General features: G+C 41.8%; 1 protein-coding gene across 2 annotated transcripts in view; it reads left to right on the forward strand.

The window, feature by feature from the left end:
- Positions 1 to 27,518, forward strand: part of SGSM1 (small G protein signaling modulator 1) — a 1,300,548-nt gene that overhangs the window by 893,837 nt on the left and 379,193 nt on the right. The window contains exons 13-14 of one of the 2 annotated variants that reach the window (XM_085636109.1): positions 15,354 to 15,494; positions 20,460 to 20,598. In XM_085636109.1, coding sequence (XP_085492235.1) covers positions 15,354 to 15,494; positions 20,460 to 20,598 — 280 coding nt within the window. The remainder of the gene's footprint in view (positions 1 to 15,353; positions 15,495 to 20,459; positions 20,599 to 27,518) is intronic. The other variant, XM_085636110.1, reaches the window with a different exon arrangement.

Genomic DNA, 27,518 nt, shown 5'->3' on the forward strand with positions numbered 1-27,518 from the left:
ACATCGGTACAACCAGTTTAGTCTTAGCAGGATACAAGTGATGTGGTCTGCCAGCTGTTTTGATGGGGCTAGATTGCCCCGAGACAATATTTGGTACTCCCATCCCGACTCCTTAGAGGCTCCAGGGACTCCAGCCTCACCTCCCTACTTCGGTTTGGGGCATTGTCGGCTTCAAGGTTACAACTTTCAGTCTGCTCAGGCACTTCAATGTCGGAGACTGCCCTTGTGAGTTCCCCTTCTTGACTGTACTCTGTACACTCCTCATCTTCTCGCTCTGGATTCTCTCCAGTTGCGGGCTGCAGGATTTCACTTTTTGAAATGTGAATTATTTCTGGTGACTTCTTCCTCTCCCCTCCAGGCTGTCACTTTTGTGCCTTGCCTCTGAAAAATTACCCACAGATGTTGTTAAAACGGGAGTCTTAATTTACTCCCTGGTAAACGATCTTTGACCACTTGGTCACCCGCTTGTAGAGCAGACACATTTGCCAGTCTACGTCTGCTGGCTCGGGTATTGGTCGCGTATCTTCTCAGCGTATGATCATCTATTGGGGTGGGTGCCCACCCTAGGTGATGCGAGATAGCATCCTGTACTACCCGTCCCATTATGAGGTTTCCTAGTACTTGTCCATTGTTTGTGTGTGGAATCTGTAGTAATTCTCATAGGAACAAATATATGGCCCACTCGAGCAGCTTCTGGTTGGCATGGGCTATCCTAATGAACGTATATTGGCTTTGTGCCCCTGAGGAGTGACTCTTGTGCTTGATGCTCAGAGACTTCAGATATGTTGTTATCTCCTGCCCTTGAAGTGGTGGACCATTGTCGCTCTGTATTTCTTTAAGGATGCTGTTGAGTGTCCATCATCTTTTCTAACTTGGGGAGCACTTCATGGGCTCCTTGGGTGTTAAGGATCTCCACTTCCGGATACTTGGAAAAGTCGTCAATGAGGACAAGAGTATTTCTCCCATCTGTGGGACTCTCACACCCATGGTTGCTGAGGCTCTCGTTCTGTAATGACCGGAGCTGGTGGGTCTGGCACTCTAACTGCTCGACACCGAGGACAGGACCATACTGTCATCTCGACTAACTTGTGCATGAGAGGGAACCATACTTTGCTACGGAACCTGTTTTTTGTCTTGATCATCCTTTGATGACCAGCATGGGCTAGCTGCACCACCTGGTTGGTCAGGCAAGTGCGAATGACGAGGTGGGTGTCCATATGGTACAGCCATTTGGACCACAAACAGCTCATGGTGTACATGATATAGGGAGTTGAGAATGTGCTGGGCCTCTGGTGTGCGTTGAGCCCAGTGGGCTTTTAACTGGCACCAGAGACCCGTTCTGACAACTTCCAGGGTTCACTGCAGGCACTCATCCTTCGAGGTAGCCTGGCATACGGTGTTTGTCAACATTGGTTGAGGGTGAGACAGACCTGCTGCATACTGCACATACTGTAGTGTTTCATCAGCTTTCTCTTCCTCCTCTGGGGTAGTCACCCTTTGATGCCGTGACAGATAGTCAGCTGGGTTACTGGTTTCGGGACGGAATTCCACCTGGCAGTCATATTCGCTCCTTATCCAGGGGGCTGATTGTTTGGTTATGTCTTGGAGTGGTTGGGTCAGAGTGCTCTAGTCCTTGATTAATCGGCCAAAATAGCTGACCATCCGTAAAAAATGTTGTACCTCTGAGAGTTTGGATGGTGGGGACGTCTCTTTCATGTCCCATACGTTTTCTGGATCGTGGCCCACTCCTTCCGTAGAGAAGGTATATCCAAAAATGTTGATCCACTGTTTCAGGAATTCACATTTGCTCTGGTGTAGCATGAGCCCGGACTCTTGTATTCACTGGCGGACACTCCTCAGTCTCTCTGTTATGTTCCTGCATGGATATACCAGAATGTCATCGCTTACATTGACAACGACTGGTAGTCCCTCCAGCATCTCCTGTATGGCGTTTTGAAACATCTCTGCATCGTTTGATATCCCGAAGTTGAGCCACTTATGCCATCTCAAACCAATGTAAGCGGAAAATGTTATTATATACTCCTCAGCCAGGGTAAGTTGTTCATAGCTGGTTCTTCAAGGTGGACTTGAGATCCGGCTATCTCAACTCAATTCTCCAATGAGTTCATCAATGGTGGGAGTTAAATGTCATTCCCTCTTTATTGCAACATTTGGGAGTCTCAAGTCTATACATATGCAGACTAGCCTGGTTGTTTGTGCTTCCTCGTGGCAATGATGGGTGACACCCAGGGAGTGGGGCCTGGCACTTTCTCAATGATTCCTGCTGCCTCTAGTTTCTCCAGCTCTTTCTCTACTTGTGGCCTCAGATGGACTGCAATGCGTTGATTTCTGAGTGTTTTAGACTTGTCAGCCTTAGAGTGTTCTTCCCCCCCCAACTTCTTGCCTTCCTCCTCCACTTCTTCTGACCTTGTTTTTGCTGTCCGTAGGACTCTGAGCACTTTACCACTGCAAATGAGTGCTGAAGTGCACGTACTCTCTCCCTAAAACATGATAATTTTGGTTCAGCCATCATTGGCATAATGAATTTACCTATAAGTCCCTAGTAAAGTGCACTATGTGTGACCAGGGCCTATAAAATAAATTCTGCTAGTGAGCTGTAGCACTTATTGTGCCACCCACTTAAGTAGCCCTCTGTGGTTGTACTTTACACTGCCATTTCGACCTTGCAAGATAAACCTCTTGCAAGGCCCAAACCTTCTTGTCTTATTTACATATAAATCACCCCTAAGGTAGGCCTTGGACAATCAGAGGGCAGGGTACATGTATTTAAAAAGTAGGACATGTACTTTTAAGTTTTGCATGTCCTGTTAGTGAAAAAGTCTAAATTCCTTTTTCCCTACTGCAAGGTCTTTCTCTCCCATAGGATAATATTGGGATTACCTTAATCCATTATCTATGTGTAACTCCAAATTGTGAAGAGAAAGCCTTTTCAAGTTTGGGGTCTCTGGAATCACAATTTAAAATCCAAACTCATGGTGAAGTCAGATTTTAAATTGCAATCCTGAAAATGCCACATTTAGAAAGTTGGCTTTTTTTTAAACTTTAGCCATTTAGTGCATGCTGCCTGTCTCTGATCACATGTTTGGAGTGGGTGACAGTTGGGCTTGGTGTATTCCCTTAGACAGCCCCACACAATGGGGGATGAGGTTTGACTTGATGGGCCATTCTGCCAGAATGGGAGGGAGTAGCTGGAACCAACATCACTTACACCTAAATAGGCTGTGTCCTGTCCCCACACAACGGGCTGAATACCCCCCTGTAGTAAGTCTTGATCCGAGGCAGGAAGGGAGGACCTATGTGCCCTTCAAAGGGATGTCTTTGAAGTTTCCCCCACTTCAAAGGCACAACTGGGTATAATACTGGACCTCTGACACCACCACTTCAGTACACTTCTGGACCTGTGAAGACTCTGCCAGGAAGAAGTACTGCTGTGCTGCTGAAGGACTGCCACTCTGCTGGACTGTTGCTTTGCTTGGCTCCTGCCTTGCTGTGCTACCCTGCTGCCTGTTGTTCTCCTGCCTGGTTGAGAAGGACTAGACCTTCATCACTTGAACCCAGAGTGACTTCAAGGGCTAGCTGGCTGGCCTCTTGATCTTAGGTCTTAGGGATATGACTTCCAACCATCCTGCTTCTGCACCTGGATTCTGACATCTTTAAGCCTGCCCTGCCAAGTAGTGCCACTCCAGTCCTGGTCCCTTGGGCCTAAGGTGCTTGTCCAGCAGAATCGGCGCATCTGCTGTCAAACTGCTGCATGGAACAGAACCGATGCATTGCTGCCTGGATCGGCATCAACGCATTGCCGCTGCTGCGTGGAGTGGACCCGATGCATCGCCTTCGTAACCACCTCTACTGCGCGACCCTCTTCCCGTGCAAAGCCCGTGCATCTCCATCAACTGCATCCTCGACGACACACCTCCGCATCTAAACTCACCCCTCAGTAAAGCAGCTACATCGCCCCTGCTGCTAAGATAAGGCCCAGCGCATCGTGGACATGATGTCAGTAGAGGCCCGGTATCCACTGTGGCTGTCAGTAGATGCATTCCGACTTCTATTTGGCACTGTGGTAACTGACGCTGTGTTTTTGTGGACACGCCGATGGTGAAGACTGAGTGTACTGTATATTCTGTAACTCCATTGTCATCCAGGTCACTGGCTACTTCTTGGGCCTCTAGTATCATGTTGACCATTGTGCATGGTTTCTGAATTGTCCTTGATCGGCAGACTCTTGCAATATAATTGTACTTCCGACAACCTGGGCATTTCTTGCCTTTTGCGGGACAGTCTGTAGGGCGATGAACAGGGCCTGTGCCGTATCCACATGCCTGGGGTGTGTCACAGGCTTTCTTGGGCTTCTCCGGCCCTTGTCGGGGCATGACAGGATTGACAGGTTCTGCTTTTACCGTCCTTTGTAATGTCACCTCCATATGTGAGGCTCAGACCTTCGACATCTCCACTCCATGAAGCGGCCCATGGACTAGATGTGCAGAGGGCACCAAAGTATGTTGTTCCTGGAAATCCATGACTTCTCCCATTTGATTCTATATCTGCGGTGGTACCGCACTTTAAATTCAGACTCAGTCGTCGGAATCTCCAATTATTCCATTAAATATGTAAGTCGAGTATGCCGACCGAAGTCAAATCCACATGCCCGTGATCGACACATGACACAACGAAGACAGCCGGTATGTTCCAAATTTCTTACCTACAAAAGAGAAGTCATGGATTTCTGGGAACAACGTACTTTGGTTGTTTCTGGCCCTGAGGAAGCCCAAATGTTGGGCGAAACACATTGGCTGTGCTTAACTGTCGGTCACAATTAAGAAGATACTGATTAAAAGAATCAATACAAGCAAAGAAAAGACCTCTCGTATCATCATTTTGCTATGAATACAGCAATGTGCTGAGTCATGTTTTTTTTTTTAAAGTTGCCTCTCTATATGTTTATATTAGTTGGACTATTATTTTAATTGAAGCAAGTTTGTACTTGAATATAATGTGACTTTGGAGGAGACAATGGCAAGACATTGCTAGAGTGGAAGACTGATCTAAACTCAAGTGTGGATATTCAATTAGTCCAAGTCATTGTGAGTGTTTGTTAGGAGCAATGTTGGGGAAATGTATCTTGATGTGATTGATGAAGGTCATGTTTGCATTATATGGTACTCTGTGACTATAACATATTGGTGAGCAGTGCTTATCAATACGCCACCTCACAATAATACATATTTTAATAATGACCTTGCTGGTTGTAAGAAATTGGGGTAGTAGTTGAGGCAGGTGGAGACCCATCTCCGGTAATAACCCCAAAAGTTGTCAGGAAGAAGCCTTAAAGTCACTAAATTAACCTGAGCTCAACACCTTGGTAGTAATGGCACAAAACAGACAAGCTTAATTTAGAAGCAATGTGTAAAGTATTTATGCAGTACTAAAACAGTAGTGGAAATGAAATGCAAAAAAATAAAAATCCCAAAACGAATTAACAAACATTCTTACCAAAATGACACCATAATAACAAAAATCAAAAAAGTGGAACTGGAGATATGAATCTTTAAATTTGTAAGAAGAAATAGTCCAAACAACACAAAGTCCCATTTTTAGTCAGTGGTTGTGGTAGAACAGAACATAGGTGCAATTTGATACTAAATCTGATGGAGCGCAGCTCGAATACACTAACCAAGTTCGGCCTTATCAAACATTTTAAGTTCTGATTTAAGTCCTGTAAGCCCCAATTCATCACAGCTGTGCACTTCTAAAGCCCATAGGACCTCAGGAGAGGCATTTAGATGCTCGTAGGGTGGCAGGTAGAGCCCTAGAAGAGGGTTAAGTCCAAGTCCAGTTTCCACAGATCAGTTGGGCAGTTACAGAAAATGGCCTCTTGCAGCTTGTTGTGTAGCTTTAACAGGAGATCATCCTTTTGACCCTTGGAGTCCGCTTCTTTGTCTTGGGTACAAGAGGAACATCAGACCCTGTCTTCCAGGATTTTCTCAGATCTTAGATAGCAGGTTCAGTCCTCTTCTGATCTTCCAAGTCCAGGGTGTTCTGTATTGGGTGCTGGAGATGCCAAGGCACAAGGTGGGAATGACCCCTGAGGACACCTTAACCAATGGGGTAAAGGTTCCCCTCACTAACCCTAACCACATTGGGCATTTTCAGGATGACAAAAGTCTTAGGCCACACTAAACTTGGGCTCAGAGGGCTGAGGGCATTTGTGGGGAGTGTATTATGGTAATCCTAGTGTCCTCACACATTCAAGACAAAAAATCTAGGTCAAAGCAGCCATGAGACCTCGAATAAACGCAGAGACAGACTTCTGGTAGAATGAAAGCAGTTTTTTCAGCAAGCAGACAGATGAACAAGAATGGTTTGGCCTCCTGACTTCCTCCTTTGAATTGTGCCCCAGGTGTTTTGTTTAACCCCAGCAGATGTGTGAAACAGGCTTTGATACCATAATGTCAAAAGGCGGCCCATTGTGATAGATCCTGCCTGTCTGAGGGGCAACAGAAGGGCCCTGCACAGGTGTTGGCTAACATTTGCCTGTGACAGGGGGAGGCTCCTTTGAAGTGTGCCCCAAGTGTCATATGAAAAACCCCAGCCGACCTGTCAAGCAGGATTTGACATTCAAGCTGAAATTTATAGTTTAATGTTAAGAAACATGCTCACAGCCCCACCCTGCATACTCTGACAGATTCATATGAGTCATCTCTGCCCATTCAGGTCAGCCCATTGTTTTCTCCAAGGAGGCATTTCACACCCATTTACATCTATTACTGGCTTGCTGAGGTGGGACAACAAATGCAAAGAATCATTCAGAGGCTTTAGACAGGGAAAATTTTACTTTCTAAAAGTGCCTAGTCCTTAATAGTCCTTACATATTCGATTTGAAATAAATATTAAAAAGAGTCCCTGCATTGTATTTCTAGTTGCTTACAAAGAGAAATTAGCATTATTAAATATAATAATGTAAACCTGTTTTTCTTATTTTTTTGTAAAACAGCCTTGCTGCAGTGAAATAGGATCTGGGACTTTTTCACTGTAAAGACGTGTGGCATTAACATTTTTCATGACCTATTAGCAAAAAAGGCCTACTTAGGGGGGGACTTATAAATATTTCTAAAGCAGGTTTAAGCCTGTCAAAAAGTTTATTTTGGACAGGTCAAATTTGAAGTTTCAACCTGCACATCCAGACTAAAGATGGCAAGTCTGCAGTCAGGAGTACATTCTCACTATATCGGATTGCACAAGGGGTGCTGCAGTCCACTTGTGACATTGAACTTACATGCCCTGTATTCACTTTTATACCATTTAATAGGGACATATAGGTAAGTTAAATATGTCAGTCAGGTGTATGCCAATTTCATTTTGTTGAGAGGGGAGCACAGGGACTTTATTACTGGTTATCATGGGTAAATTGCACAATTCAACAGCCAGCAAAAACAGTTTAGACAAAAATCTGAGACTACACCACCTAGACTATCTATCATTTCCAACACTGATCAATTATGACCCATGTATATTATGGGAAAGTGAAAGGTATGTTTTACTTCAAAGGGATATGGCTATCAGTCTTTGAAGACTGAAGGTAAGTGTGTGGTTTTGATTTTTCATGGAAAATAGTTTATAAAAGGTGTTAGCACGGCTGAATACTTTGAGTATATCAATGATTGTACTAATGATTTAATATCAGGGAAATGGATCTTTCTTGGGATTCTCTATTCCTATAGGGAAAAGGATGACATTTTATAGGTGTATATTGAAAAGTCTCAAATAATGTATTCATCCTTCAGAGCCCTGGCTAGCACTCAAATATTCTGTGCAATAAAAGAAACCCTCTTCTTGTATGTAGAATACAGAAGCATAAATGATATTACAGTAGACAATAACATCATTCTTACGTGGGTGCAAGAGGTAACTACCTTTACTAAATATAAAATGTGAGGTGTCTAATTGTTAATGCTAGTAAGTAAAGGGGATGAAAGGAGGATCACCTTAATATTAGACTGAACCACTTTGAGTGTAAAGTGATGCCACTGAGTTTAATGAGTGCTCCATGCATGTTTTTACTTTTATGAGAGAAAGATGTTGTAAAATAGTTTTTGATGATTTATTTAGATGGCATATTGATTTATGTGTACGTTCCTACTAAATATAAACAACATGCAAAATAACTTTTCCAGCAATTAACAGAGCTCCATTTGTATCCCAAAGTGGATAACCCTGGGTCCCACTGCACACAGGTGGAGTGTGTAGGGCATGTTTTCTCACTTAGAAAGATGGATATGGATCAGTTTAGAATACAAGCAGTGTTTAAGAAAGCTGGATTATTTGCGAGTTTCACTACTACTACAGGAATGAGACCACATTATTCCTTAATTAGATTAACATGAAAAACATGGCATGCAGATATGAAATCGAGATGAGTAAGTATTCCAGCAATTGAAGAACGTGTTTTGTTCAGATTCTGTTTTACAGTTGTGTTGCTCCTCTTGAAGTGGTGTTGGAGGCACTAGTTTTCATAATTAATTTGTGTACTGAATAAAAACAAAGGAAAAAATAAAGAAAGAACTGCCATAATGAATAACATACACAATTACATTGAAATATAAATGCAGAAATGTCCATGTTGTTTCCATTGCACAGTGCAACGTTTCTCAAAAAAAAGGGTAGACCTTCAAGATAGGGAGCTTACTATAAACATTCTTCAGTGTGGCAAAGTCTAAATAAACAGGAATTGTGAGTAGTCATAACAGAAAAGGGATTAAAAACCTTCCGCCTGTTTAGAAGAGAAGGATCCATCCTTTTCAAAGCAGATTCTTTAAAGTCCTAAACAAAATCAGATGCGGGGGAGTAGCTCTGCTTTTTCCTAGAATTCACAAATATTTTATAGGCATCTCCAGTTCTCTATCCTTTCTCGTCTGTTGCTGCTTGAACTGGTACAGTCAGAATTTTGATATCACACCAACATCGAAGCTTGTGGAAACATGCCAAAACTCCCAGGGACATGTTTTCCTAGTTGCCAGACTGGTTTCCACAGCAAGTTTATTTGGAAATTTAGATTTAGAAGACTAGGTGCCCAAACCAATGATACCCTACCCTGCCATAAATGTGGTATAGTATATGATACAGCCACCCCAGCGTGCGCAGTTACGTAATGTAATTCATCCATTTTTGTGGTGGGTTGAGCAAGCTGTACAAAATTTCAACAATCTGATTGCTTAGTAAGATATGTAAAAGTCCATCATTTGTTAACTTCTTTAGGTAAACGTTTCTGCTTTACCCTGAATTTTTGTAATTGGTTTGATTGAAATCGTATAACTATTCTCATTATGTTGCTAAAATGTCACTGACAGTTTTCTTTTGCCTTGTACTTCCAGTTTTAGAAATCCAAACACCGTCCAGTTTGTGCCACCTTGAATTGGCACTTTGGTCATGTTGTGCACCGGGTACGCCGCTAGCTTTGTAAACTGGCAGCAAAGCCCATCTCCTCTGTGTCTGTTAAGATCCAGCTGGGCCCGGGGGTCCCATATTCTGTCTGACAGTAAAGCCCCAGTCAGAGTATACTTGCCTAGAAGCATATAGCAATCCCTCTTTCTTTATGTATGCTAAATATAGTGCAGCATTTATGACTGTGTTCATATTTATTTATTATATATGTTTTGTAATACACTAAACCCATTTCTTTTCAGTTGCATTTCATGTTCCTCAACACTCCTAGTCATGCACCTACATTCAAGTTGAAGGATGTACATTTTACATCAATTAGTATGTTAGTAAAGTATGCTTTTCATGTTTTCTAGTTATTGGGCCCAAATGACATATTACTTATGCCTCCCTTAGAGAGGCCTGAACAGATCCCCTTCTAAAGGAATGTATTGAGATATTATTTGTGTCCACTAAAAAACTTTTATGCGGAATTGGAACTTATCAGCCAAATGTCTTTGTTTGCATACGTTTCAAAGAAATTACCCATATTTTAGGTAATAGCATAGATTAGATTTTTTTCTCATCCTCTTATAGATGTTTATTTTTTTTTACCTCTTGCTCTTTTCTGGTGTGACCATTAGGTTTTTTATATTCAGACTTCCATGTTCTTTTCCGTGCACCCTTTAAACGAAAGTTTGTGTGATTGATTATGCATCATTGTTCACACAATCTCAAACTTGAAATAGATCTGACACTATCAATTCTAGATCAAATTTATTTAACTTGCCTTTTTTTGTGGTTGGACTTGTACGCCTCTCACAAATCCTTTTTTCTCGCAGAAAGACTGGATCACTTCATGGTGTTAAAAAACACATGGTTCACAAAACTAAGGGCCTGATTCAGTAACTGCAACTTGTAGTATGTTTTTTAGTAATACAGTACAAAAATTACAACAGAGTGCAATTCACAATTTGCATATTGTAATAGCTTACATTTCGAGTAAGTTTCCTACTTGTTGGTATTCGCAAACTGTATTTTAGTAGCAACTTAAACTTTTGTAGTAAGTCCCTACCTCCATTATTTCTATAAGAGGGTGTTGCAGCACCAGTGATTGTCCTAGTGTAGTGCTGGACTTTTAACAAAAGTGAAAGTTACTATAAAAGGGAGAGTTTGTGAATACCGAAAAGTAAAATTTTTACTCAATCAAAGAACATGTTATTAAAGACATGGCTGTACCTGTACATCACTATTACAAAAAGAAGTATTTATGAAGCCACTTTGCACTAAGTGGGTTTTATCGAATTCTGAAGGAAATTTGCTTTTTTCACCGCACAATAATCTATACTCAAATTTAGGGAAAGCTTTACTCCAGTAACACAGTACCATCAATTTATATTTCCATAATCAGTGGTCTAGAACTGCAATCTGGTGGCCCTAGAATACTGGCATGGAATATTGCGGGCCTCGCGGCTAAACTTGATTTGCCGAACTGGGGAGATTATATCGACTCCCATGAGATCTGTCTCTTTCAAGAAATTTGGGCTCTAAGTCCCCTCTATAGAGTAGGGTTTGTGGCGTATTGTGAGCCAGCCGTCAAGGGCCCTAGAGGTAGACCATCGGGGGGTCTATGTATATGGGTGGGAACTCACCTCGGATGCGTGGTAAAAAGAGTTGATACCCACTCCCCAAATATTATTTGCATTCTCCTGACCCACAGAAATCTACCAAAACTGGCCATTATTAATGTTTATTCTCGGCCAGTTCAGTACGGGGGGACATCCTCGACTCTAGACTCCTTGGCTAGTCTTCTTAACTCCCTCTCGGGTAATGTGTTCTTTATGATTGGTGGGAATTTTAATTGTCAATATGAACCCCTCAATGGTCCTATGAAATCTATTACCAGTGATGAGGATGCAATCTGGTCAATCCCAGCGCCTAATACATACCCGATAAGGGGGTGGACCCCACTAGTCCTTCAAATGACATCTCTCACCCTTACCTTCTCTCTGAGAGTTTGCAACGGACGATTTCCGAGAGATAATCCAGGGCATCCCACCTTTGAGAGATTAGGCCAGGAATCACTAATTGACTATTTATTATCTAGTGTCGAAATCTGGCACAAAGTGGCAGACTTCAGTGTTGATTCACGTATTGAAAGTGACCATAATCCTTTGGTCATATTGCTAGACTTTTGTATGACTGAATTAGATCAAGGTCTGGTAAACCCCCCTAGAAATGATCTCACAGTGATCGATGGAGGGAGACGCATCTGCTGGGCCACAATTAACCAATCCCCGGAAATAATGTCAAAAATGTACAACAGTATTATCCCCTTTCTAGAAAAGGCAAGCTTCGCATCCGGTAATCCTGCTAATTCAGGACAGGGTGAAGACCTGGGGAAAATCCACCAGGCAATCGTTACAACCTTGGCGGACTTCTTCTATAGTAATAGGCCTCCCAAGTGTAAACACCGTGGAGATAAAAACCCCTGGTTCAGCAGGGGGTGTAGGGAGGCAAAGCGAACCCTGTTAGCATCTCTTAAGGAGGGTGTCAACTCGCGTATCAGGGAAGCCAGGGCTGCTTTTAAGAAAATTCTCCTTAAAGCCAAGTCAGAATGGGAAATGGATAGATGGCAGGCTATTAAGGTTGCCCTAGACTCAAAAGACGCGACAGCTTTTTGGAATCTGATTCACACTGGAAAAATAGAGGGCAAGACCAATTTTGAACCAAATATTGGTGAGGAAGCCTGGCGTCTACATTTTAGGGAGTTATATTCAACTTTGCCAATTGAATTGAGCGAGCCTTCGGTCCGTTGCTCTACCCCTGATCCCCTGTGGAATATACCATCATGTACCTTGGCTGAGGTATTATTAGCCCTGGGCAAGCTAAGCTACAACTGAATAAAGCGCAAGGATTAGATAGAATTCCTGGGGACCTCTACAGAAACGAACAGGTAGTGTGGGCTCCCTATCTCCAATCACTTTTTAACGCAATTCTTCACGGTCTCCCAGCTCCCCCTACGTAGGCTGGGGCAGAGATTATACCTAATTACAAAAAAGGGTCCCCCTTTGACCCGACCAACTATAGGCCAATTAGCCTCATTGATGTATCTAAAAAAAATGTTGCAAGGGTACTATTGGAAAGATTGCAGGAATGGATTCTAGACCATGATATCCTGACCCCGTTGCAGGCAGGTTTTAGAGCTAAAACTTCCACTGTAGATCAGTTGTTCAGGCTTCAGTTAATTTACTGGAAGCATGTAGTTGTGGAAGGTGGGAGCCTGTACCTAACTTTCGTGGATTTGAGATCGGCATTTGATATGGTGGACCGTAACCAGCTGTGGAGTACTTTGCTGGCCATGGGAGTTCCACCATATCTTTGCTTCCAGTTTAAACGCCTCCACGAAGGTACATTTGCCAGAGTAAGGTATGGTAAGAACGGGCAGTTAACGGCACCGTTTCCTGTTGGCAAGGGGGTGAGGCAGGGTTGTGTGCTTGCGCCGACCCTTTTCTCCCTCTTCCTCAACGGGCTAATTGAAGATCTACTTGCCATCAAGGATATAGATTCCCCGAAACTGGCACTTCGTAAATTTCCCGCATTAATGTTTGCGGATGACACCCTGCTGCTCTCGAAGTCAGCTATAGGACTGCAGCGTGTGTTAAAGGGGTTCAGCCAGTTCTGTAAAAAAAGAGGAATCTTGTGGTTAACATCAACAAAACTAAATACATGGTCTTTAATGCCACTTCCACCAACTGTCCACATCCAATGATAGATGATAGACCCCTTGAGAGGGTCTCCATATTTGACTACTTGGGCCTCACCTTGAACGATATTGATGTGGGGACCCCATCCCATTTTAAGGCTAATCTAAAGCTAGCCCAGGCTGCTGGGGGAATTTCAAAAGTCCAGAAGAGTTGTATCTTAAAGATTATAAGCCCACCACTTGAAATTTATAAAGCCCAAGCTAGGTCAGCCTACCTATATGGGGCCGGAACTCTGGGGGCACTGTCCATCTAATGCTCTCTCAATAACTGAAAATAACTTTATTAGAAAAATCCTGAGACCAAAAAATACCCCACTAGTTCCGCTAAGGATGGATTTGAATATCCTTCCAATAGCGGATCTTATCTCGTTCCGTCCGTTGCTTTATTGGCAGCGGCTATGGAGCACTCCGGAGTTGGGCTGTTACAGGGAGGAATCAAAAGCGATAATGACCTCACTCGGGGCTGGCAGTATACCCTGGCTATCATTTGTAAGGCACTCCTTCCGTGCAATTGGAAGGGAGAATCTATGGATTAATCCAGAAGAATTCTTCTCAGCCATTTCTAAAAAAATCTTGGCAACTGCACTGAAAGAGTATAAATTGACAAAAAATTAGCAGTCAGCTAATCCCACGAGTTTAATTTATGGGTTTCTGGATTTTAAGTGTCACTATGAATTTGAGTGGGCGCTGGATTCTATACAACCGTTATTAGCTAAGAAGCTGTTCTTGCAATTTAGGTATGGGACACTACTGCTATATGCGATAACAAATAAGTGGGCGGCAGTGTCCCGTTGCCTTTGCCCTGGTTGCCAAGTGGAGGAAGAAACAATAGTTCATGTTATGCTTTTCTGCGTGGCATACAAACAGATTAGGCGGAAATGGATCATCCAACTTTGTAGAAACCTGGGCATTAGGAACTATTGTGATTTTTTTAGGATCCTAAAATCTGACACTGACCCGATTCATGTGGTTGCGATTTCGAAATTCCTTTTTTCTATGTGGTCAATACGTAGGAATTTGCTAAAACTAGATCAGACCTCAAGTAATTCTGAGCTTTCTCCCTTTTTGCACCCGCCACTTTGACTAACCATGTGTTTTCTGTGATTTTTATGGCCAGTAGGATGTTACTGGAGGTAAACCTAAGGGAGTGGCAGAAGTTTGCACTAGCAGGCTGGAAGCCGACCCCGGGCGCTTTTTAGATTTTTATGAATTGTATGTTTTAACCTATGAATTTTTTTTTAATGACGATTTTCTGTTTTTATTTACCGTAATGACATTTTTATCTATATACTCAAATGTATTTTATGATCATCTACTTTTTATCTAGTATGGACTCCAAATTGATGTAAACTTTCAATGTGCTTTTATGGCTGTAATAGCCGCAATAAAGTTTTTATGAAATGAAAATAATCAGATACTCTCTAGCATAGTATGCTAATTCAGTTTCTAACACTAAATCCTTGGGCTCTCCACATGACATTTGCCCACCATGTTTTCTTAATATTTAGCACTTGTCCCTCTGACGGTCGCTCATTTAAGAGATTGCATTAACTTATCCTTAGCCCGAGGAGTGTCTTTACAATAGTGCATTGTATAACATGTCCTTACATTCTGCATGATTGCCTGACCTTGCTTTATTGTGAGGTACTGTTTGGCATTCCAACTAAATACCGTGAATACAAGGAGGCGGCCTCATTTAAATTAGAAGGTGTTGCTAATCCAGCATCTTTAATCATATTTATGAGAGATCATTTAGTCAACTTTGGCTGTAAACTGTAACATGATATAAAGGCATGCAAGAGAAGCACAATTATTACAGGTTTGCACTTCTTAAGCCAGTTCACGTTTTCTGTAGTCGCCTGTTTGAAGCAGCAGCTGCAATGTAAATTTATGATGAAGAGAGCAAACTTTGCATTGTATGTTTTGTTTAGAAAATGTATTGAGTCATTTGTGTAGTGATTCTGTAACTGAACGTTTTAACAATCATCGTCTTAAGTATAGCTGCAACTATAGGTTGGGGTTGTGCAACATTATAGGCATTTTGTTGTGTATAAATTATTTTTGGGATTGGTAAAACAGTATCTTCATTACCGTTTTTTGTTTTACGCCTTAATACTGGTGATTTTTCTGTCATCTTTTCGTGTTTTAGTTACTGTTCAGCGCCATTCTCATCACCCCTTCGCCTTCCTTCCCCACATCACCTCCAGCGGCAACAACGCAACCAAGATTTCTCCTGCAAGAAAAATTGTGGTGATCCCTAAATGTATTCCAGGCTCACTGTGGCATCAACGTAATGTTCTTGTCATTCATGTTAGGTTCTTTGCTTCGCAAGGCTATTTAGTTATGTTGTCTTTTGTGCCAATCAGGATATGAGCAATAGTGATATTACAATCGCACTGCCTCTAGTAATGGTAGCTGTTACTTTTGACCTGTATGCCACCTTTTCACACAGGTTCCTAGTGCTGGTAGTCTGGCGTGAAATGGAAAGCAACTAACTCGTGATTATTTGAATAGAAGTAAAATCATCCGGTCTGTATGGAAGACTCACAGCACCATAAAAGCAGCCTATCATTCTTTAAAGCAGTTTACCAACTATGATCACAATTAACTATCACAATATAGGAATCTCTTATTCGTGATGCTGGCTTCACAGTTTACTATTTTGGATATCCGGCCGTGGATTTAGGATCTAAACACTGACTTAGTTAAAAAAAAGTGGGCTTTGTATTTAAATATTACTTAGTCCTACATCCTTGCATTTTACCGATCTCAACATTTAGGTACCTCACAACTGAGTGTCAGGAACGTTAGACAAAATCACTTGTCTCAAATTGAAGACTTGCTCTAGCTTCTGAAGTGATCTTCCTTGGGAACCTTTGCCCCACACCCAACTGTCACAGCTGCCTGATCCCACCCAGCAAACCTTGGAAGGGGAGCCCCTCCTGTGTTGGTCTCCAGAGGCCTGCCTGTACTCCTTTGCTTTTGTGTGGGCTTGCCCAGACCATGCACTGTATAAAAAGTGAATTAACACCTGAAGATTTCTTCCTCACCCCTTCCTTTCCCAGTAACTGGGCCAAGCACAGGAAATTGGCTCTAGTGTGTGGGTAGGTGTTTCATCTTCCTGCTAGCCAGCAGAGTCATTAACTTGGCCAAGCAAGGTGAACCAAACCAAGTATTCAGAAAGCAAAAAATACAGAGGGATTAAATGAGCGCCACCCATGTGCTACAGTGCTGAGTGCTAAAACTACATATAATTCTAAGTTTTAGGGAAAAATCTTTTTAATGGATTACGATTCACACATATTTTAGTTGTTTGGCACTTCCTAAATGAACCTCTTTGTGGCACAATGCTGGTCTGAAGCCTGCAGTGAACCGCTGCTTCTCCTTGTGAGGCAACCCGCGATCTGCGGACTGGTTGAGTCTACCTCTCAGCCACAATCTGTGGAACATACACCTGACATACACAACAATTTCTATTTGGAAGAATTGTCCTAGACATACTGTCAACTTATTGACATAAAATAAATATATATGACAATGGATCAGAAACTACAGAATTAAAGTACTGCAAAGAGGAATCAAATGGACATATCTGTGTCATAAAACTCCTCTATGTGATAGCATCGACCTGCATCTTCTCCAAAAAACATCACAGGCGTTACCATTATCCTATACCCGTCAAGTTGAAAGTAACACTAACCTGAGCCAGTTCTAAGAACCAATCAGAACAGTGTGCATTTCACGCGGAGCCTGAAAAGAAAAGGAGCTGGTAGTCCTTGCTTACAAACCGCGAAGTGTTGAACAAAGAAGCTTCATTACTGAACACTTGTGCTACATAATGACAATATTTGTTGACTAACAGGGTTCACGAGGGATGCAACTATCTTTATGTTGATGCACTTTAAAGAGTAGTAAATGTGGTTTACATTAGGCTAGCACAATGCCCTCCTTGCAAGAGAGGAAGAGGACGTCTTCTGTTCAAGACCATCTCAGTGATGCATCAGTTGTAATGGTGTCTTAAAAAAGCGTCCCCGACAACCAGCACATGCAACACGACCAGTATTTAGTGGGTTATCGGTTACCCCCGAACTACGCAGGAGTCAAATGTGCCCGTTAGATAAAGGCTGCATAATTTAGGCGGTGAAATCTGCCAAGATATTTGAGTTACTTCATCATTTTTCGTGTGGCCCCTTTTGTTATACCTAGTGCGCCCGAAAGAGGCCACCTCTCATCAAGAAAGTCTGCATAGACACCATAGAGGAGTACTCCCAGTGATGCTGTGTTGTGTAGTCTTTTTTTCCTCAAAAATACACTAATTTCCTCTAGTAAGCACCTAAAGTTAGAGCTTTGAAGTAGTTTTTTGCTTTTCATTTCTGCTTTGTCACCATTCACCATATTAGTTCACCCTTCATTGTACTAGTAAACTATCGCTATTAGTTTGCAAAGGACAACATGCTGAATACTGTTGCTTCTGGCATAAATGTCCGTCTTTCTCTGTTTTTCATTGAAGTAGACGCCTTTTGCTCCTTACAAACATAATTTTGGCACAATTATATTTCATTGTTTCCTTTGCTTTTGTCTGCTTTAGGGAATCTGCTTAATTTAATGCCAGATTAGGAAGGCTCATGTTTTGGAACTTTTTTACATTTCTTGTACTGTGGTGCTAGATTTAAATTCCATGATATCTGTCCCCACGTTCTTGACATCTTAATTTGGGTGATGGCTTTGAAACAGACTACAATATTGTTTTCTATTTTCAGCACAACCATGCGGTATGTGATAAATGTGAATAGCTTCTGTGCAGACTGTGCAACGAGTGAGATTCTCCACCCTATTTAAAAAATGGCGGTGTTTGTTTGGCATTTTATAAGTTCAGCAAAAAGCCAGTAATTGTACATTTTTCAGAGGTCACTAGCAAAGAACACAATTCCTAATACCTGACATGTAGCACCATGTTCATCAGTGTGTTGTATAAACCAATGACAGATTTACAAGTATGATGACAGAGGAACCAGTGCCCACATGGTATGCATATGTTTTAAAAAGGAGATGCACTCACTGTAGCCATCATTGCATGAAGGATTTTTTTGGGATAAATTTTTCTTCATTCAACAATTACAAAACAACACTCAAATCACCGCCGTACAACAAACAACTCATATCTTGTGAAGTAATATTTAAAAAATATAAAAATCCAACATGTGATAAATTAGAAATAAACATCTAATTAGGATTTGTTTGCACCAGTTACGATTGCCTGAGTGACGAGAGTCCAATTAAAACAAACAAAGTTTGGTTTATGAATTGTGCAAGTGTTTATAGTTAAACCATCCTGCAGCATTAATTGCTTCAAAATGGCGGTCTGGATTCTTGTAGACCCTATATTATGAGTTTCATTATTTAGACTGCTGAGCACAACAGTTTTTTATTGAATAGCGTGTTTTATGTTTGTACAAGTATGCGTCAGATTCTTATTTTTTACCCTTAATGTGAGTGCTTGCTACAGAGAGAAGAGCCAGTCAAAACTGTCGGCGAACACCTCTGCTGTATGTAATCCTGTATGAGCAAATATGGTTTTAAACCAGATGTCGTCCTTAATATTAAATGAAAGCACATACTGGTTTTATTTAAGTCATTGACTTCCCTTTAATTTTCCAATATAGAGAAAAGTTTTGGTTTGGTTTGATCTGGTTCTTGTCTGCGGTCTGTAAATTGACAGGGTTTTTCGAAAAGGAATGTAAATAAAGATGTACACTAACACTCGCTATGTGTAAGGTGCAATGTATGATGCTTTGTGTTGGGGCTAAAACCCAAAAGAGTGAAAGGGCAAGAACAATCATATCTCAAGGTACAACATGGCCAGTTTTCTCTTTTTTTGGCCCTGAAATATTCAGTCAATGCCATTGTGTCGTGATTAATAATCTGGCATGTACATCCTTGTTGCACATTAAATCCTACTCAATTAAGCCCTTGTTACGAATTGGTCGGATATTGCCCCAGAGTAAATGCAGATGCTGCACTTTGTGGTTGCACTCTGGAGTGAATTTGTCACCCTGGTACGAATTTGAAATCAGAATTGGGAATAAATTCGGTTCTTGATTCGAAATTTGTGCACCTGTTAAATACGTATTTTTCCTGAGTTGCAATATTCACACACCTTGTAATATCAAAGTAGGCACAAGGATCAGTTTGAGCTGATGCAACATTAATGGCCCATTTGTAATGAGTGGCTTAATGTAAAGAACTGTCAATGTAATTATTTACACTGCATATGGTTTCTAGGTTCTGTATTTGAGAACAGTTTTCATTGACAAAGAACTGTAAAACAGGAACGAAGTGCTTTCTGTACACCTAGCTTGTCAGTACCCAATTATAGTGTGTATATCATTCTTACATGCTCCCTATAATTTGAAAAATGTAAAGCAAATCGTCTTCATTGTCGGACTAATGAAAATATTCTCCTGTTGGTGGAGTGTTTATGCTGCATAGGAGAAATAATCATGTTGAATAACTCTGTGATCTCCTCATCTAAAATTTGAAATATTGATGATTTTTATGGTGAAACATTTGGGAAATTTGATGTTGATGATTTTGTCAATTGCTTTATGACTACTGTATGCTTTTGAATGATCATTCTCTGCTGGAATCATGCTACCTCATGATTGAGTGGTTAATTGGCAAACCAATATGGGCAATATGAAATGCCTGTTTAAAGTTTTTGCTGAACATGTTAATTTTACCATTGGGATTACAATTTTAATAAGTGTAAGCCACTTCATCGAGGCATGTCGATTAAGCACTCTAATTCATGCTTCCCATCTACAAGTGCTTTAGGTTGTAATGAACAAATCATTACTTACTGGGAATATTAGGATTAGGCTTGCCTTCAGAAAGTTGCAAATATGCATTTTTGATGGAAGGCCCTCCCTACATTGAGAAACATGCATGGACAGCCCCCAAACATATTATTAGAAGGGTGATATTGTCTCTTGGAATTAAACTCTGTCCATTAAGTGCCGTATGAAAAATGCTATAACAGTTAACACAGTTCTTCCAGAGAACAATATTGGCTTACCTAAGCAAGAGACATTCATGCAGTTCACTTCCTAGCATGCCTCAGTGAAGGTGGTGTGGTGTTGACTGTTATATTGAACAATCTCTTCTATTATCTTTCTTTAGCTTGTTTAGTGTAATTATTTGTTATAGCTTAACACAATGTAGATTTGCTCATTTTAAATGGTGTATTTGTCTGCAGCTGCCCAGGACTTGATGGATCCTCAGGGGAGTGGAATACCCTTGACATGGCAGCCCAGCACACGTAAATCCTCCTGCTCCTCATGTTCCCAGAGTGGATCTTCTGATGGTGGTCCCACCAATGGTTGCAATCATGAAAGGTAGGTTCTGAGAGAGCTATCTACACATTGCAACTTGTTAGAGGCAAATTCATTACTCACCTCTTTTAGAAACCATGGATAATACATAGATTTTCCCTCTTTATTTTGGTCAGTTGTGTATCAAGGTATTAAAACACATGGCATAAATCTACAACATAAATGCATAAACTGAAGAGGGGAGGCACCAGTCATGAATATTTAAATCTTTATAAGTCTATGGTTAGTGAGTAGATGTTAGTTTACTGCTGTCATATAAAATGTATTCACATTTTTTTATATGCCAAAACCAATTTTGGGATGTTTGATAGAACATTACTGTCCTTAATGTAGCAATGTGCCACCTACAGAATGTACTACTATTCTAAAGAGAGGAAACTGTAAGCAGTTACTCAAGTGTTACTCCAAACGTGGCTACTTCAAACACTCCTACTTCAAAATTCAAGACGGGTAGTCTAAATTAAAAACAGAACACCGACCCTCTGACTTCGGGCCATCGATGTCAATTACCTAATGAGAGCCACGGGCCCGCATACCAGCTCTCAATTAGTTATGGGGATCTGTGCTTTTTGCACTGTTGTAAGCACGTCCGTTACTCACACCATCCTCTGAGGAGATAGATACATCGAATGAGTACTTTCGTATACTATGCCATAATCATCTACCTATATCCATTCAAAACCAGGTAGACTACAAGGAACTGATTCTCAGGAGCAGCACCTGACAAAATATTAGCGTCATTCATTGTATACCCTTCACTTTTACAATCAATCAACCCTCAACACCTTACTATCTAGAACTATACCCGAGTATGAATTTCATTCAGCATTTTGTTTTGGAAAGGTAATTATTAATTAAGCCGCCGTTACCCTAATCCCCGCTCAATCATATTAGTCTAATCTCACCGTAAGCCTTCTTAGTCAACACGGTCACTCATTCCGGCATAGAGGCATCATGGTGCGCATCTGCAATTTAAACCAGCAACGCGTACCTAGCTCTTCCGGGAATCAAATGAAAACGAGGTTGTGTACCCGGAACATCAAAAACGCTATTCCACAACGGGCCAATGCAGCGGCCATTATGGTTTTTTCTCATGAACTTACCAGCCGTGTTTTTTCTTTTTATTTTGTTTGCATATTTGCAGTCATTCTTTTTATAAACAGAAAAAGTCCAGGGAAAGTGAATGCTGACCTTTCATGCCCTGAAGAATTTGCCGTTATTTTGAAAAGTCAATGAAACATGTTGGCCATTCCTGAATGTGGTTACATGACATGACTGTGTTTTTAACCTTGGGATGTGACTCACGTAATGAAATAAAGAAGTTGGAACCATATATGTGAGTTAGACCTAATTTTATTTACGACTTCACTGGTCTTTCTGGTTTGGGGGTTTGCTCTTTCCATTTTTTCTATTTTTTATACTCTCCTAAAAGGGATACACAGTTTTTTTCCATGAGAAAGATATCGATGATGAGAAAATCGTGAGCAAACTGGTGAGAACCTGCCAGCAGCTCCTCTGGTGTTGCACACGTGAGATACTTTCTCATTTTTTCCTCACTTTTCCTTTATATTGGTCGCACTATAGTTACCTATTGGTGCTGGTTGAGTGACTCCAATACATGGCTGGTTGTCTCATTTTTTTGGGAGTTTTTATGTATCAAGTTATATGGCACTGGGGATTTAATGATAGTTCATGGTAAGAACTACTAACGTAGGAGTAATAGATTTTTACATTACCCTACTAGGAATCCTATGTAACTACATTGTTTAAAGTAGTGCCTTTTTGTTACCAGGTCTTAGTTGTTGTATTACAGATTGAGTGGAGGGTGGCCTGGTATACATTTTTCCTCTTTAACTCCTTGTTGAATATATACAGTTTTCAAGTCTCCCAGCGGAAATGGCAGGATGATGAAGCCGGTAACAATCCCTCAAATTCGGATATGTTGATGTTATGCTCCAGCTGAAGTTAAAACCTTCAAGGAAACATTTTGAAACCTCTGGGGTTGCTTCGCCACTCGGTTAGGTTTGTTGCTTTGCCCTAGTCCAAAGTTTTTCCCTTTGATCTTACTCACATTTTTGATTCTCTCAATCTCCTCCAGCAGGCGGATACTGGAACATAAGACCAGTCAGGGCTTCACAAGGCTTGATACTTTGTAGTAAAGCTCAGCTGGAGGCTTTTTCTTTTTCTTTCTCAGCCAAAAACTGAGGGGGTAAATTTGGCTATCTTATCTATTGAGGGAGTGCGATCCCTGGGCAATCCTCATCACCCTATCCTCGACCTCTGAAGGTGAAAAAATATAGTAACTCCAAAATATTGAAATGTAGGAAAGTGGTCACCTTCTTGATAACCCAGCCAAGAGACTCCGGTACAAGTTAAACAGCCAGGGGGAGAGTGAAACACCCTTGAATGGTTTAGAGAAAGACAGACCTAGCTGAGTCATCTGGGGACGGTTAAAGAAAAAAGATATTTGTAGCATGTGTTGGCTGCAGATACACATGCTATGCACACACCTGTCATTTAGTGTCGGGCTCGGACTCTACAACTTATTTTTCTCGAAGATGTCTTTTATTGCGGACATGTCCTTGTGTCTCCTCTTCGAGAGAATGCACATGTTCAACAGCTCCATTGTTATGTTTTGTTCCTCCATCGGGTTTAGACGGATTGTACCGGAGTTCTGTTCATCTTCTTTGTCTTCACGGACCGTGGAAGCATAGTGGACTTATAGCAGCTTCTGCTCGAAGAATCCAACTCTGTCTCATCATAGTCAGCCTTCGAATTCAAGTTTTCATGGACCGTTGCATTCGGATCTGCTTCAACACAAGAGCCCCCTTCCAAGTTCTGCCAAGAATGTTTGACTCCAGCTTATGGAAGGTAAAACAGAGACTTTTCAGGAAGTGCCCATGACATCCCAACCTTTGCTTGTTGCCAAAACACAACAATCTGGATTGCGCTGCCTGCAGCCTGTTCAAGAATAGGAAAACCTTCCACTCAAGATTCAACTGATGCCTAGCTCATACCATGGAGCTGGAGGAGGCTGAATTCTCTTCAGATGAATAGCAGCAGCTAGAGATTGAAGAGGATGTTACCGTAGAGGGGGGTCACCATCTTGTGCAGTCTGCACTATGTCGCTTCCGATGACTCCAGTCATCATGAGGAGGAAGACAGCGATGAGTCATCGATGTTGGCTGTGTCACTTTTGGCAGGCCAGACAGCATCGGAGACCAGGTACAGACATGGAGGGGGCACAGCCCTGACAACCACAGCAACACTCAGTGCTGACAAAGCCATTGATGCGTGTGCAGTCTATGGGGTTGACAAAACCTTTGATGTCCCACCCTCCTTTGGAATCGACGAAGCTGTTGGAGGTGACCAAACGTACGCCATCGACGCAGCGTACCCCGCTGGAGCTGAGCCATACATCGACTCCGAAGAAACCATCAGCACCAATGACATCAACATCCCATGCTTTAGTAGAGCAGAGGAGGAAACAAAACTGATAAGTACATGGCACCCAAGAAAAGTAAATCTACAAGCACTGCAGATATTGAAGGAGATGTTTTTGAAAACCTTCATGAACGAAAGGTTAAAAAAATGTTCTCTGGTAGAGGAACATTTGCCTGCTTGGGTCCACAAATGGAAAAGGCTGGACATTGAACTACCACAGCATCTTCTAAAGAAGAAAAATATGGAGCAAAACGGCACTATACCACTTGGCATTACACCACCTCCACAATCTATGTTACCATCATCCACACAATCAGATGATGCAGATACAGGAACCTCTAGTCGTTATACTCAAGGCACAGATTTACAGGGAGCCTCTCCCCCAAAGCCCAGACCCTTGGGACGCATACAATGCAGTGCTGCCAGACCCAGACATTAAGGTGCCAGTCCCAGCTAAAGCATTACCACCTGACGATACTTCCTCCTATCATAGTTTGATTCAGCTTGCTGCTGAATACCATAAAGTAAAGATGCATGTTACGGAGGTAGACCCTGGCTTCTTGGTCGAGACTCTCTCCAAGTCAGAGCACTTCGTTCAATACTTACTAATGATTTGGTCAATACTGAAAGTCTCGACAGGGATATTCAAAGACCCAGTAAAATCCAGGGTTCTAACACCACACATTGAACAGAAATATAAGCTTTCTCCTACTGACCCACTTTACATTAGTGGATACCGAGCAGCTGACTTCCAGTTTATAACTACTGCAAAGAACGGGGCAGCCTCCCAGAGCACTGGAGACGCATCTCCTCCTGATAAGGAAAACAAACGCATAGATGCAGCAGAAAAACTAGTCGCAATGGGCCATAAAAATCATTGACGCATAGCCAACTCAGTGGGTTTGCTATTGGCCTATAACAGGGACACTTGGTATGACATGGAAGAGTTGCTACAACACCTGCCAGAGCAGTACAAAAAGAGAGGAGAAGAGTTAGTCACTGAAGGTAGGCCAATCTCAAATGAGCTTAAACGGTGCATCCTAGACAGCTCAAACACTGCAGCAAGGGAGATAAACTCCTCAATCCTCATTCATAGGCATGCCTGGCTATGCATCTCTGTGTTCAACCTGAAGTGCAGCAACACCTGCTTAACGTCCCATTTGATGGGCAACATCTCTTCGGCCCGGAGGTAGAGACTCCCAGTTAGAAAAAATAAAAAAGGATACAGATATTGTGAAATCCAAGCAGCAACTAACATATCACCAGCAAGGGTGTAAAAGTTACTTCAGAGGAGGCTTTAATGGGGCGTAGCCAGAGAGGCAGATGTAGGGGAACTCCCAGGAAGGGAGCTTCCATCTCCAAACAATGACACACACAACACCTGTGAGGGGGAAGGCTGCAGCAGGTTCCCCACCTCTAGCCAGAGATAACATCAGACCAGTGGGTACTATCCATCGTCCGCCATGGATACTTACTGGAACTGACCTCCACCCCCAAACATTCCTCCACACATACAGATCCTCAGCATCTTCACCTAATCAAAGAGGAGGTAAAGGCTTCCTTGTTAAAAGGTGCCATAGAGCCCGTTCCACACAGACATCACGACAAGGGTGTATACTCCCAATACTTTTAATAGCCCAAAAAAACGGGACGCTCAGGCAGATACTGAACCTAGTCCCTTTCAATCGTTACATTCTGTCAGAACACATGGTGACACTACAGAATGTAATACAGCTGCTGCAAGAAGGCGAGTTCATGATAGCACTCAACCTGAAGGATGCATACTTTCATATACTGATTCTCTCAGCACATCGCTAGTACCTCAGATTTGTGGCAAGTGTACATCATTACCAGTTCATAGTACTACCTTTTGGGATGATAACAGCCTCAAGTGTTTACCAAATCCCTTGCAGTGGTGGCAACCCTTTTGAGAAGACACAAATTTTATATCTTCCGGTATCTTGATGATTGTCTGGTTAAGAGTTCAACACCACAAAGGTGCCCGCAGGATACACAGGCCACCATCTATTAGTTACATAGATTGGGGTTCACAATTTATGCCACCAAATCACATTTACATTCTCTTCAGATACAGCCCTCTCTGGGGCCAATCCTCAACTTGGTCTCAGCCACAGCATACCCCAATGCTCAGAGGTTTCTCAATCTCCAGAACCAACTGGCTCTTTTACACCCACATCGTCGCCTGCCAGTCAGAACAGTGATTCAACTTCTGGGCATGATGGCCCTCTGTTTAATAATAGTTCCTCATGCCAGGCTCCACATGCAACCTTTACAGGAGTGCCTAGCATCTCAGTGGTCACAAGTGGGGAGCAGTTTAGGGGATCGAGTGTTGGATCCACCCAGGATCCATCTATCAATGGTTCATATGCAAAAGGAGCTAAAGAGGGACTTCAAAGTATCAAGGGCGCCCTACACTGAAAAAGCTATATCAACAACATGGCCCTTGATATTTTTCACACCCAATATATGTTTCTCCAAGGGCAACACCCTAAAGCCAAAGTCTTTTTTAGGGGAAGGTCAAGCTCCAATACCCATTCAGAGTCAGACCCTATACCCAGGTTTGATACTTTTATCAAGCCTGGTAACAAGGGACATATAAACCAAAAAGTTCATAAATATTATATGAATATATGGGAAGCACCTCACGTAAGCGACCTCCATGGCTAGTTGGCTGTTATTCACCAACTTGCTCGCATTATAATCATTGACCTCTTTCCTATAATAACAGGAGGCACCACCACCATGACTGAAGCTAATAGTGTTTTCTGTGTATATTTTCTTTTTAAAGAAAAAAACTAATCGACCTCCTGTAGGTCCTCATTCAGGGAGAAATGGCTATGCTGTCTTCCTAACAAGAATATTCTAAAAACGAGCCAGCTATGGCATATTGCACATGTCTTTATTCTATGCCCATACTCATGATTAACAACAAGATTGCATGTTTAGACCATTTTGTTGCAAACAGCCAACATGTTTCATTGCGACACAAAGACTTACTACCAAATTAATCAGTGCATGAGGGCCAGTATTCACCCACTTATGCATCGGACCTGTATTAAAAGAAGAAGTGAACAAATTACAGGAAGTGAAACATATACAAATAATTTTAGAGTGGGTGTAAAAACTCCTCACCACCCAATCTTTTCCTCTGTAAAATGGACATGTTATATGTACCATATGACCCCCAGGTAAGCGCCTAACAAGTTCCTGGACTCAAGTTGTGGTTGCCTGAGTGGAGGAGTCATAATCAATATGCTTTAGAACATGTAGTCCATTTATGCTATGAGTTTTGCCGATAAACAATTCCCTTCAAATGATGCAAGGCTCTGCACCATTTTTTAATTACTAAATATCACCTATTGGGTGAAAAAGACCCATATTTAGGTATACTTTGCTACACACAAGACATTGCATTCATAGCAAATATAGCTGCCGCCTGTCATTTTGCATATAGGAAG

The sequence above is a fragment of the Triturus cristatus genome, chromosome 11, assembly GCF_964204655.1.
Source record: "Triturus cristatus chromosome 11, aTriCri1.1, whole genome shotgun sequence".
Lineage (NCBI taxonomy): Eukaryota > Metazoa > Chordata > Amphibia > Caudata > Salamandridae > Triturus > Triturus cristatus.